Below are 13,509 nucleotides of genomic sequence, written 5' to 3'. Positions count from 1 at the left end.
GGGCTCACAGTCTTCATCCCCATGTATAGAAAGCTTTGGGAAGCAGCGTGGCCTAGTGTAAAGAGCTCGGGCCTGATAGTCAAAGGACCTGGATTCTAATCCCGGCTCTGCCCCTCGCCTGCTGTGTGACTTTGGGCAATCAAGCAATCAATCAATCGTATTTATTGAGCGCTTACTGTGTGCAGAGCACTGTACTAAGCGCTTGGGAAGTACAAGTTGGCAACACATAGAGACAGTCCCTACCCAACAGCGGGCTCACAGTCTAAAACTTCTCAGTGCCTCAGTTCCCTCATCTGCAAAACAGGGATTCGCAACTGTTCTCCCTCCTACTTAGAACGTGAGTCCCACGTGGGACCTGATTATCTTATATTCACTCCAGCGCTTAGTACAGTGTCTGGCACGCAGTAAACACTTCACAAATATCACAATTATTATTATTATTTGTCATTATTAAGTTTTTTAAAAAATGAGTGGGCTGGGAGTTGGCACTGGAAGGCAGAGCACAGATTCACAGATTGAGAAGCAGCGCGGCTCAGTGGAAAGAGCCCGGGCTTTGGAGTCAGAGGTCATGGGTTCAGATCCCAGCTCTGCTGCCTGTCAGCTGTGTGACTTTGGACAAGTCACTTCACTTCTCTGGGCCTCAGTTACCTCATCTGTAAAATGGGGATTAAGACTGTGAGCCCCCTGTGGGACAACCTGATCACCTTGTAACCTCCCCAGCACTTAGAACAGTGCTTTGCACATAGTAAGTGCTTAACAAATGCCATTATTATTATTATTATTCTTATTTGCTCTTGCCCATGACATTCTTTCCTGTGTGGTGGTGTCAGACAAAGCAGCGTGGCCTAATGGATATAGTATGGGCTTGGGACTCAGAAGGATTTGTGTTCTAATCCCATCTCTGCCACTTGTCAGCTGTGTGACCTTGGGGAAGTCACTTAACTTCTCTGTACCCCAGTTACCTCATCTGTAAAATGGGGATTATTGCTGTGAGCCCCATGTGGGACATCCAACCTGATCACCTTGTATCTCCCCCAGCACTTACAACAGAGCTCGACACATCGTAAGGGCTTAACTTCCCTGTGCCTCAGTTACCTCATCTGTAAAACGGGGACTAAGACTGTGAGCCCCACGTGGGACAACCTGATTACTTTGTATCTACCCCAGTGCTTGGAACAATGCTTGGTACATGTTAAGCACTGAACACATACCACCATCATTATCATTATTATTATCATATAATAATATATATAAAATAAATGCCATCATTATTATTAAACAGTGTAATCGTCTATAAAATGAGAATTGTAATGTATTTTGCCTAGTTCCTCAACTGCTGCTGATTAATTCATATGGAAATGTTCTGCAAAGTGCTTGTAGTTGTGCAAAATAAAAGACCTAAATCCAAGCCGTGTATTAATAATGACTAATGAACCTGGTTATTGGATTTTTTTTAGAGAAAGCTTCCTGAACAAGATATTGCCCAAGGCTCCTACATTGCGTTGCCTCTTACGCTGCTCCTGCTGCTAGCGGGTTACAACCACGATAAGGTAAGAAAGCGATCCTTCTCCTGCCATTTCGTCTGAGCGAGTACAGCATTTCCGAACTCGGGCCTCCCAGCCACAAAAGGGTGAGACGATGCGACGGATAAATATTTATCGGTCACGGGCGTTTCCAAAATATGGTAGCATTCAGAGCTGAATCGTGCGTAGGGCTGATCCCGTGGTTTGATGCGTGAGGCTGGAAGCACCCAGGAGCCAGGGACGGTGACGGGTAAAGCACCCGATGCAGTGCGAGGATAAATGTTTATTTTTGATCGTTCATCCTCAGTCTGACGCTTAACCGTCATTTGCCGAATGGGTCAGCTGCACTTGGGTGACTCTGCCGTTGCGACGGGGGTGGCTTTGAAGCCTCGAGGTTGGAAATACACGGAATCGGGTGGGCCCACGGCTTCACGCTGCAGTAAATGGTACATAACAAGAAGGGGTCAGTGGAATATATTTAAAATATCAATAATCCCGTAGACATCTTGTCTGCCGTCTCTGTTGTACTCTCTCAAGTCCATACTACACGGCTCTGCACACAATAAGCAATATATACCACTGATTGAAGATTGAATCTAAACTGTAAGCTCGTTAGGGGCAGGGAATGTGTCTGCTAATTCTGTGGTAGCGTACACTCCCCAGTGCACTTTGCAAGCGCTCAATAAAAAATTGATCGCTAGAACCACGTGGTTTGGAGTAGAAGTCCAAGCTACCGAGAAGCAGCATGGCCTAGAGGATAGAGGACAGGCCCGGGAAGCATCTGGGCTTTAATCCCTGCTCTGCCACTTGTCTGCTTAGGGACTTTGGGCAAATCACTTCACTTCTCTGAGCTTCAGCCACCTCATCTGTAAAATGGGGATTAAGACTGTGGGCCCCATGTGGAACAAGGGCTGTGTTCTACGTGATCAGTTTATATTTACCTCAGCGCTTAGTGCAGTGCCTGGCAGCTCTTAATAAATACCATTAATATATATATATATATATATTTAGTAGTCACCAAGATTTCTTGCCAGGTGGTCCACTGAGCCTTCTCGCTGGATTTATAGGAACTTTAAGATTGACTTTTTGACTTTAGCCAGAATTTTGTCTCCTCCCCATCCTCCAAATGGCTTCATTTCAGTGGAGACCACCTTTTGTGTGGTCACGATAGCATTTCAACAGAACTGCTTGGATGAGCTGAGACTTCACTTTGACTGAATTCAGATTTCTATGCAGCTGGATTGCTGGATATTTTTTGCGTTCAAGCCTGACAGCCCTTGGTTGCCGTGAGATAACTATCTGAAACTGCACCGCTGTAGCCTCAAATGGCTTCTCAGTACCGTAGCCCAATCCCAACACCTCAGCTCAGTGTCTGTGGATGTGTTTTATCTTCACGTGTTGAAGGGGCTGGGAGTTCGGAATTTTCATTAAAGTCCCAGTTTGTATGGGGAAAGGATGTACCGACGTTTGAATGTAGCAGAGCGAGATGCATTCGTATGCGTATTCATATATTCGTTCATCTACGTATATTCATCTATAATAATAATAATGGTGGCATTTATTAAGCGCTTACTAGGTGCAACGCACTAAGCGCTGGATCTATGAAGGCACATTGTCTATCGCCCCTGCGCTCAAGAATTTAGATTCTTTTCTCAAGTTAATCTCACTCTCACGCCCTCCTACCTCCCCGTCTTTCCCTCTTTTCCTTTTCCAGCTCATTCCTCTGCTTCTGCAGTTGACGAGCCGCCTGCAGGGAGTGCGCGCGCTTGGCCAGGCGGGTTCTGACATTGGTGGCCCAGAGGATGCGAAGAGACAAGCCAAAAAGCAGAAGACGAGGCGAACGTGAGGCGCAAGTCGCGCGGTCGGAATCCCTACCGAGGGGAGGCCGGAGCCCAGGGCGCTTCAGAAGACACGAGGTCGCCTGAGCAGCTCTTGGGACGAAACTGTGAACTTCTCGGAGGACAGACCCATTTTGTTCGCGCCACGCACCATCTGCCTGTGTTGTCGCACCTTCCCATTCAATTTTATACGGCCCTCTCCACTTACCGGTGAAAGGAATGGATCCTTCTGCCGAGCACACGTTTCAGAATCGAAGCTAATTTATTTTTTTGTCACGGAAAGATTTTTAAGCTCCCCCTGGTGATGTGAGAAATGACCTCCTTATCTTCAGTCACGATTTTCAAGAGAAATTCAAATAAACGTGATCCTTGATTCTTTTTAGGCCGGGGTAGTCTGTGAGGCGGTCCTTCTCATTGAGGTTTAGGACTCGGGACGGTAGCAGCCTCGATCCGGTTGTGTCTCATCCGAAATTTTCCCTGGTCTGTGTCCTGAATCCGTTCTCCGATCTTCCACCTGATTAAGCTGGAAAGCAATAACAAAGGAAGGACAAGACTGAGGATTTCCGGGTTTTAATGTGACTAGCCATTGGGCCCTGCTCGGGTGTGCTCGTCTCTGCCGCCGAGGGTGTGCGTAAGGGATTTGATGTGTTTGTTTTATGCCACTTTTTATTTGCTTCTTACTTAGGAAATCTATGAAGTCTGTTGGAAATCTAGGGACAGATGCAATACATAACCCCTTTCTCAGAGTGGTTTCTGATTCTTATTTCAAGTGTGTACACTCAGAAACATCCCTTTTAAATGTTAATGATGCTTTTTATTGACATGGCGTAAAGGTTGGAAGCTCTGGAAAGATACCAGTAAATGTCAATGAGCTCTTCGGTGTTCTTGATGTTACCATCAAGCGGCAGTGTTTCGCCACGGGAGGACCTGAAATCATTTCTATTATAAAGAGAAGAAGGGAAGACTCCTTCAAAGTAAGAGATGTGGCGAACCACCTTTCACTCTCAAGGTGAAAGTCAATCTTAACCAGTAGTATGGAAAACCTCCTGCATTAGGTATCACAAATTCCTGGGTAGAAATTCTCCAATCCCGTAGATCACTTTTACAGTAGGGCTTCTAATCGGGGCAAGTTGTACATGCTTATTTTTTCCTTTGGGATTATCTTTTGATTTTTTTCTTCAGGAAAGCTTTTCTCCTAGGATATTTTCAAGGAACGATTTTTTTCTAACTAGTCTGAAACCTCAGTGGTTAGGTAGCGTAGCGTATTTGATTTATGGGGCGGTGGCTAACCTTCAGGGACGATTAAGAGTTTTCAGGAGGTTTCTAATCTTGTTCTTTGCGATCTACATTCAGGTGACTCCTTGAAACGATATCCCGTTTTGAGCGAGGGGGAAAGATGAAATCATCATCATCATCAATCGTATTTATTGAGCGCTTACTATGTGCAGAGCACTGTACTAAGCACTTGGGAAGTACAAATTGGCAACATATAGAGACAGTCCCTACCCAACAGTCAAATGGAATGAAAATGGTCCTGCATTTGAGTTTGCAAATCTAAAACCAGGGAACTATTCCTTGTGTTCACTAGATCTCCCTTTATAAATGCTCATATTGGCCTCACAGGACTCTATTTGGGTACAATCTTCTGGAGAGGAGACTGGTGAGAGACTATTCAGGCCGTTTCATTTTCACTTTTCCCCATCTCCAGCTGCTCTGTGCTGGTGGGAGGGAGAACAGGGCTGGCAGGGGAGTAAGTGACTGATAGCCACTGAAAGATGGGTTCTCCCTTGGGCTTGCAGCTTTCCTTTCACCTGGGAAGGTTTGGTCAGGGCAGAGCAGGCTTTGTTATTAAAATATTCCACCTCGTCTTCTCAAAATGTACAACCCCAGGTTGCTAATCCTCTTTCTAAATAGTTTGAAGGACAAATCATCAGGGAAACAACTATGGGGGAAAGGAGTTCCTAAATCGAATGTCTCTCAGGCTTCTCATTTCACGTCTTCAAAGAAAGAACCATATAATGTGTGCTTGACTCATGACACCGAGCACTGCTGTAGTAAAGCCCAGGACACCCTTCTTTAGGAGTGAAAGCACTATTAATATTGAATGTTTACAACCTACTTGGCACAGATGATGCAGTTTAATTTCTACTGTTTCTACAATAGGACTTTCCTGTAGCAGGGGTCAAGATCATATGTCTTGGTCCATTTTCAGGAGATTTAAATGATGCAGTTTAATTTCTACTGTTTCTACAGTAGGACTTTCCTGTAGCAGGGGTCAAGATCATATGTCTTGGTCCATTTTCAGAAGATTTAAATCCTGTTGATGCTGGGAAATGCAGTGATTTCAATGAAAATATTGTCACCTGATGCGACATGATCATCAGTGGTATTTGTTGAGCACTTACCGTGTGTAGAGCACTGTACTAAGTACTCGGAAGAATACAACAGAGTTGGCAAATATGTTCCTTGCCCCCAATGAGCTTACCGTGACATGGGGCGATCACCCATCAGCTGTTTTTTTTTTGTCCTTTCCAGCCCACTCAGAACAAATGAAATTATAATCTTGGAAAACTATAGAGAACCTCAAATCACAGGGAAGTGGAATGGCTTCATCACACCTCACTAGACAGTTTCTAGGCCTCAGATGGGGCTCGGATGGACAAGCTGGAGAGGATTTTGGGGGTGTTGGAATTGTTGTGGGGACCCAATCCACAGCGCTATGCCTTCCTGTGGTACTTATTTGCCTGGCCTTTTTAAAACAAAAGCTTTGATGAGTGACTCCCTAAAAAGAAAATTAATTAGGCCGGGCTTTGGTATGAAGACACCGAGAGGTGTTTCATCTGTGTAGCTAGACCAGATGCTCAATTGCCAGATCCGATTGGGTGATTTGATTTGCTTCTGATAATCAATTCTGGCAGGGTCTTTTCGTCATCCCCAGTATTTACTGAATACCGCTTGTGTACAGGCACTGGAACAGGTGCTTGAGAGCATCAATAAAAGTAAGAGACATGCTCCTTGCCCTTGAAAAAGTTTACAATCTAGTGGTCCGTGAAATCCTCCACTGATTCCATCCCCACCTCTCCAAAGATTTCCTTTCGTGACTGGTCGCTTCCCAGCAGGAGAATTTTGTGGGATTTTGGCAAACAGCCTTTCTAATCATTCCTGGGATCTCCCTTCCCTCCCTAACATCTAGGTGATTAACAATTCTGAAGAGCCCTCAGTTTCTCATTTTACTCCCCCAAGAACTCTCCACCCTTTCCAGGGAACATGCTCGGGAATGGGAAATGTGAGGACTTGGAAGCATGGTCCCTTCTCTCCTCGGCTGTCTCAGTTTTATTTCTGGAAGTCATTTGTACAGACTTGTGTGTTGGACTTTTGTTTGTAATCATTTGTTTATATTTAGACCCACTGGTGGGTAGGGACCGTCTCTATATGTTGCCAATTTGTACTTCCCAAGCTCTTAGTACAGTGCTCTGCACACAGTAAGCGCTCAATAAATACGATTGATGATGATGATTTAGACAAAACAATTTAAACTGGTCATTTCTGGCTTCCCCCACCCTAACCCTTTTCCCTACCATTATATTTTTTCTTTTCTCTTTTTTCTCCTACATTCCCTCTGCTCAATCCATAAGCACCACTTATCTCACTGCTCAGAGAATATTTTTGAGCATTTTTGAGCCCTCTGTTTGTGTTCTTTTTGAAATGTATCCTATGAATCCTAAGCCCTTCTTGCTTTTCCTGATCCTCTTTCCCTCTTTTAACAGCTTCCATAAAGGAGCTGCCTTTTTTTTTCCACTTCAAAATGGCATTTAAACTAATAGTCTTTTAACATATCGATCGATCATCTCTCAGAGCTTGTTTTGCATCTGTTTTTCTCAATAATAACTGCATTTGTTGAATCCTATGTGACGAGCACATAGTAAGTGCTGGGGTAGATCGGTATTTACGGATCGGACGGTCCCCGCCTCAGATTGGGTTCACTGCCTCAGTAGTGGGGCGAACAGGTACTGAATCCCCATTGTATAGATGAGGAAACTGAGGCACACGGAAGTTAAGGGACTTTCCCGAAGTCACAGCAGACAAGTGGCAGAACCGGGATTAGAACCCAGGTCCTCTGACTCTCAGTCCCGTGCTCTTTCCATTAGGCCTCGCTACATCCCCAGTATGACGCCAGGTTCCTCTGGCCTCCGATGGACTCGCTTTAATTTTCGATTTGACAGAAAGAAACACTATGATTCCTATTCTCACCTTTCTTTTTCCTCGATCACCTCTCCAAAGGTATGTTTGCAGACTATTAAAATCCAGTTAACTTTTCTGATGAAGATTTAGTTTATGTTGTTTCCCATTTTCATTTAGGTGATTAGCATATAGGTATAAGAACTATATGCCCCCCCTCCAAGTGCTTAGTGCAGTGCTCTGCACGCAGTAAGTGCTCAGTAAATACAACTGATGGATTGAAGAACTCTAAGACACTGCTAAATGCAGCTTGTCCCAATACTTAATGAACACAGCTCGTCCTCTAGATTGTAAGCTCGTTGTGGGCAGGAAATGTGTCTGTTTATTGTTATGTTTTATTCTCCCAAGCTCTCTGCAAACGTAAGTGCTTAGTACAGTGATCTGCACACAGTAAGCGCTCAATAACTACGATTGAATAAATCATCATCATCATCAATCATATTTATTGAGCGCTTACTGTGTGCAGAGCACTGTACTAAGCGCTTGGGAAGTACAAGTAAATGAAGTAAGTAATGAAGTAAATGAAGTAAGCACTCAATAAATACAATTGAATGAATGAACACAGTGAAATAGAAAATGGTGCATTAACCAGTCAGTGATATTTTTTGAGTGCTAACTGCAGAGTACTGTACTAAGCACTTTGGAGGGTACAATGCGACAGAGTTGGTAGACACATTCCCTGCCCACAACAATTTGCTTACTCTCACCCTCATTCCCATCCCCTCGGGAGCAAAATATTTAATTCTCCAAGCTAGTTTCTCTTCCACGCACCTGCTTTTCCTTTGGCTTTTCCTTTGTCGGTAGTCCAAGAAGGAATCGTAGAGTCAAAGTTATAAACCCAGTGGTTCACACTGATTAAGATTAAGTCTTCTAGACTAAGTCTAGACTGTGAGCCCACTGTTGGGTAGGGACTGTTTCTATATGTTGCCAACTTGTACTTCCCAAGCGCTTAGTACAGTGCTCTGCACACAGTAAGTGCTCAATAAATACGATTGATTGATTGATTGAATGAAGAGCCTATCATTTGAAGCAAAGCAGCCACTCTCCCACCTGACCAACGAGGTTTGTAGATATACCCGAGGTCACCCTCATCAGCTCTTCCCAAAGTTCTCCAGGCCTCACCAGCTCAGGTGTTGTCATGCTAACAGTTCATTCATTCATTCATTCAATCATTCATTCAGTCGCATTTATTGAGCGCTTACTGTGGGCAGAGCACTGTACTAAGCACTTGGGGAGTCCAAGTCGGCAACATAGAGAGATGGTCCCTACCCAACAACGGGTTCACAGTCTAGAAGACAAAGGGCTCACAGTCTAGAAGACTTATTGAGCACTGTACTAAGCGCTAGGGAGTATAATAGAGTTGGTAGAATATATCAGATATAATTAATATAGTAATATATCATCATATATCATATGTTATATACAATACATATAATATATTATATATACATTATATTATAACACATCAATATATTATTATATTATATAATATATTATATTAATATAATAATATAGACTTACTGAGCACTGTACTAAGCGCTAGGGAGTATAATAGAGTTGGTAGAATATAATATATCAGATATAATTCATATATCATATAGTATAATATAATTATATATAATATATTACATATACATTATATTATAATATATTAATATAATATATTAATATAATATATTAATATAATGTATTAGATAATATAATATATTATAATAATAGAATAAAATAGAGTATAATAGAGTTGGTAGGCATATTCCCTGCCCACAATGAGGTTACAGTCTAGAAGGGGAGAACAGACATTAATAAAAATAAATAATGGATATGTACAGGTGTTGTGGGGCTTGGGGGGAGGGGGAAATAGATAAAGGGAGCATATCAGGGCGACGCAGAAAGGAGTGGGAGAAAAGGAAATGATGGATTTAGGGAAGCATCCTGAAGGAGATGTGCCTTCAGTGAGGCTTTGAAGGTGGGGAAAGTAATTGTCTGTCGGATATGAAGAGGGAGTTGTCTGCTGCATAGGGTTAGGGCACGGGGCTGGGAGTCACAAGGTTTGCTGCCGTTTGTCTGCTGCATAGGGACAGCTGTATATATGTGTATATGTTTCTACATATTTATTACTCTATTTATTTAACTTGTAAATATCTATTCTCTTTATTTTATTTTGTTAATATGTTTGGTTTTGTTCTCTGTCTTCCCCCTTTTAGACGGTGAGCCCACTGTTGGGTAGGGACTGTCTCTGTATGTTGCCAACTTGTACTTCCCAAACGCTTAGTACAGTGCTCTGCACACAGTAAGCGCTCAATAAATCCGATTGGTTGATTGATTGATTGATTGACAGGGCACGGGCCTGGGAGTCAGGTTTGCTACCATTTGTCTGCTGCATAGGGATAGAGCACGGGCCTGGGAGTCAGGAGGTTTGCTGCCATTTGTCTGCTGCATGGGGATAGGGCATGGGCCTGGGAGTCACAAGGTTTGCTGCCGTTTGTCTGCTGCATAGGGACAGCTGTATATATGTATATATGTTTCTACATATTTATTACTCTATTTATTTATTTAACTTGTAAATATCTATTCTCTTTATTTTATTTTGTTAATATGTTTGGTTTTGTTCTCTGTCTTCCCCCTTTTAGACGGTGAGCCCACTGTTGGGTAGGGACTGTCTCTGTATGTTGCCAACTTGTACTTCCCAAACGCTTAGTACAGTGCTCTGCACACAGTAAGCGCTCAATAAATCCGATTGGTTGATTGATTGATTGATTGACAGGGCACGGGCCTGGGAGTCAGGTTTGCTACAATTTGTCTGCTGCATAGGGTTAGAGCACGGGCCTGGGAGTCAGGAGGTTTGCTGCCATTTGTCTGCTGCATGGGCCTGGGAGTCACAAGGTTTGCTGCCGTTTGTCTGCTGCATAGGGACAGCTGTATATATGTATATATGTTTCTACATATTTATTACTCTATTTATTTATTTATTTAACTTGTAAATATCTATTCTCTTTATTTTATTTTGTTAATATGTTTGGTTTTGTTCTCTGTCTTCCCCCTTTTAGATGGTGAGCCCACTGCTGGGTAGGGACTGTCTCTGTATGTTGCCAACTTGTACTTCCCAAACGCTTAGTACAGTGCTCTGCACACAGTAAGCGCTCAATAAATCCGATTGGTTGATTGATTGATTGATTGACAGGGCACGGGCCTGGGAGTCAGGTTTGCTACCATTTGTCCGCTGCATAGGGTTAGAGCACGGGCCTGGGAGTCAGGAGGTTTGCTGCCATTTGTCTGCTGCATGGGGATAGGGCACGGGCCTGGGAGTCACAAGGTTTGCTGCCGTTTGTCTGCTGCATAGGGACAGCTGTATATATGTATATATGTTTCTACATATTTATTACTCTGTTTATTTATTTAACTTGTAAATATCTATTCTCTTTATTTTATTTTGTTAATATGTTTGGTTTTGTTCTCTGTCTTCCCCCTTTTAGACGGTGAGCCCACTGCTGGGTAGGGACTGTCTCTGTATGTTGCCAACTTGTACTTCCCAAACGCTTAGTACAGTGCTCTGCACACAGTAAGCGCTCAATAAATCCGATTGGTTGATTGATTGATTGATTGACAGGGCACGGGCCTGGGAGTCAGGTTTGCTACCATTTGTCTGCTGCATAGGGATAGAGCACGGGCCTGGGAGTCAGGAGGTTTGCTGCCATTTGTCTGCTGCATGGGCCTGGGAGTCACAAGGTTTGCTGCCGTTTGTCTGCTGCATAGGGACAGCTGTATATATGTATATATGTTTCTACATATTTATTACTCTATTTATTTATTTATTTAACTTGTAAATATCTATTCTCTTTATTTTATTTTGTTAATATGTTTGGTTTTGTTCTCTGTCTTCCCCCTTTTAGATGGTGAGCCCACTGCTGGGTAGGGACTGTCTCTGTATGTTGCCAACTTGTACTTCCCAAACGCTTAGTACAGTGCTCTGCACACAGTAAGCGCTCAATAAATACAATTGGTTGATTGATTGATTGATTGAAAGGGCACGGGCCTGGGAGTCACAAGGTTTGCTGTCATTTGTCTGCTGCATAGGGTTAGAGCACGGGCCTGGGAGTCAGGAGGTTTACTGCCATTTGTCTGCTGCATGGGGATAGGGCACGGGCCTGGGAGTCACAAGGTTTGCTGCCGTTTGTCTGCTGCATAGGGACAGCTGTATATATGTATATATGTTTCTACATATTTATTACTCTATTTATTTATTTATTTAACTTGTAAATATCTATTCTCTTTATTTTATTTTGTTAATATGTTTGGTTTTGTTCTCTGTCTTCCCCCTTTTAGACGGTGAGCCCACTGTTGGGTAGGGACTGTCTCTGTATGTTGCCAACTTGTACTTCCCAAACGCTTAGTATAGTGCTCTGCACACAGTAAGCGCTCAATAAATCCGATTGGTTGATTGATTGATTGATTGACAGGGCACGGGCCTGGGAGTCAGGTTTGCTACCATTTGTCTGCTGCATAGGGATAGAGCACGGGCCTGGGAGTCAGGAGGTTTGCTGCCATTTGTCTGCTGCATGGGGATAGGGCACGGGCCTGGGAGTCACAAGGTTTGCTGCCATTTGTCTGCTGCGTAGGGTTAGGGCACGGGCCTGGGAGTCACAAGGTTTGCTGCCGTTTGTCTGCAGCATAGGGACAGCTGTATATATGTATATATGTTTCTACATATTTATTACTCTATTTATTTAACTTGTAAATATCTATTCTCTTTATTTTATTTTGTTAATATGTTTGGTTTTGTTCTCTGTCTTCCCCCTTTTAGACGGTGAGCCCACTGCTGGGTAGGGACTGTCTCTGTATGTTGCCAACTTGTACTTCCCAAACGCTTAGTACAGTGCTCTGCACACAGTAAGCGCTCAATAAATCCGATTGGTTGATTGATTGATTGATTGACAGGGCACGGGCCTGGGAGTCAGGTTTGCTACCATTTGTCTGCTGCATAGGGATAGAGCACGGGCCTGGGAGTCAGGAGGTTTGCTGCCATTTGTGTGCTGCATGGGGATAGGGCATGGGCCTGGGAGTCACAAGGTTTGCTGCCGTTTGTCTGCTGCATAGGGACAGCTGTATATATGTATATATGTTTCTACATATTTATTACTCTATTTATTTATTTATTTAACTTGTAAATATCTATTCTCTTTATTTTATTTTGTTAATATGTTTGGTTTTGTTCTCTGTCTTCCCCCTTTTAGACGGTGAGCCCACTGTTGGGTAGGGACTGTCTCTGTATGTTGCCAACTTGTACTTCCCAAACGCTTAGTATAGTGCTCTGCACACAGTAAGCGCTCAATAAATCCGATTGGTTGATTGATTGATTGATTGACAGGGCACGGGCCTGGGAGTCAGGTTTGCTACCATTTGTCTGCTGCATAGGGTTAGAGCACGGGCCTGGGAGTCAGGAGGTTTGCTGCCATTTGTCTGCTGCATGGGCCTGGGAGTCACAAGGTTTGCTGCCGTTTGTCTGCTGCATAGGGACAGCTGTATATATGTATATATGTTTCTACATATTTATTACTCTATTTATTTATTTATTTAACTTGTAAATATCTATTCTCTTTATTTTATTTTGTTAATATGTTTGGTTTTGTTCTCTGTCTTCCCCCTTTTAGATGGTGAGCCCACTGCTGGGTAGGGACTGTCTCTGTATGTTGCCAACTTGTACTTCCCAAACGCTTAGTACAGTGCTCTGCACACAGTAAGCGCTCAATAAATCCGATTGGTTGATTGATTGATTGATTGACAGGGCACGGGCCTGGGAGTCAGGTTTGCTTCCATTTGTCCGCTGCATAGGGTTAGAGCACGGGCCTGGGAGTCAGGAGGTTTGCTGCCATTTGTCTGCTGCATGGGGATAGGGCACGGGCCTGGGAGTC

At 43.4% G+C, this 13,509-nt stretch overlaps 1 protein-coding gene across 2 annotated transcripts in view; it reads left to right on the top strand.

The window, feature by feature from the left end:
• The window catches only part of LOC119941985 (nodal modulator 3), a 50,742-nt gene extending 46,635 nt beyond the window's left edge, over nucleotides 1-4,107 (top strand). For both annotated transcript variants that reach the window (XM_038762586.1, XM_038762585.1), the window contains exons 30-31: nucleotides 1,458-1,550; nucleotides 3,238-4,107. In XM_038762586.1, the coding sequence (XP_038618514.1) occupies nucleotides 1,458-1,550; nucleotides 3,238-3,369 (225 nt within the window). In that variant the 3' untranslated portion in view covers nucleotides 3,370-4,107. The remainder of the gene's footprint in view (nucleotides 1-1,457; nucleotides 1,551-3,237) is intronic.
• The last annotated feature ends 9,402 nt before the right edge of the window (nucleotides 4,108-13,509 follow it).

The sequence above is a fragment of the Tachyglossus aculeatus genome, chromosome 21 (genome assembly GCF_015852505.1).
Source record: "Tachyglossus aculeatus isolate mTacAcu1 chromosome 21, mTacAcu1.pri, whole genome shotgun sequence".
NCBI lineage: Eukaryota > Metazoa > Chordata > Mammalia > Monotremata > Tachyglossidae > Tachyglossus > Tachyglossus aculeatus.
The sequence above is the reverse complement of the archived record's forward strand: the minus strand, read 5'-3'. Positions and strand labels throughout refer to the sequence as shown.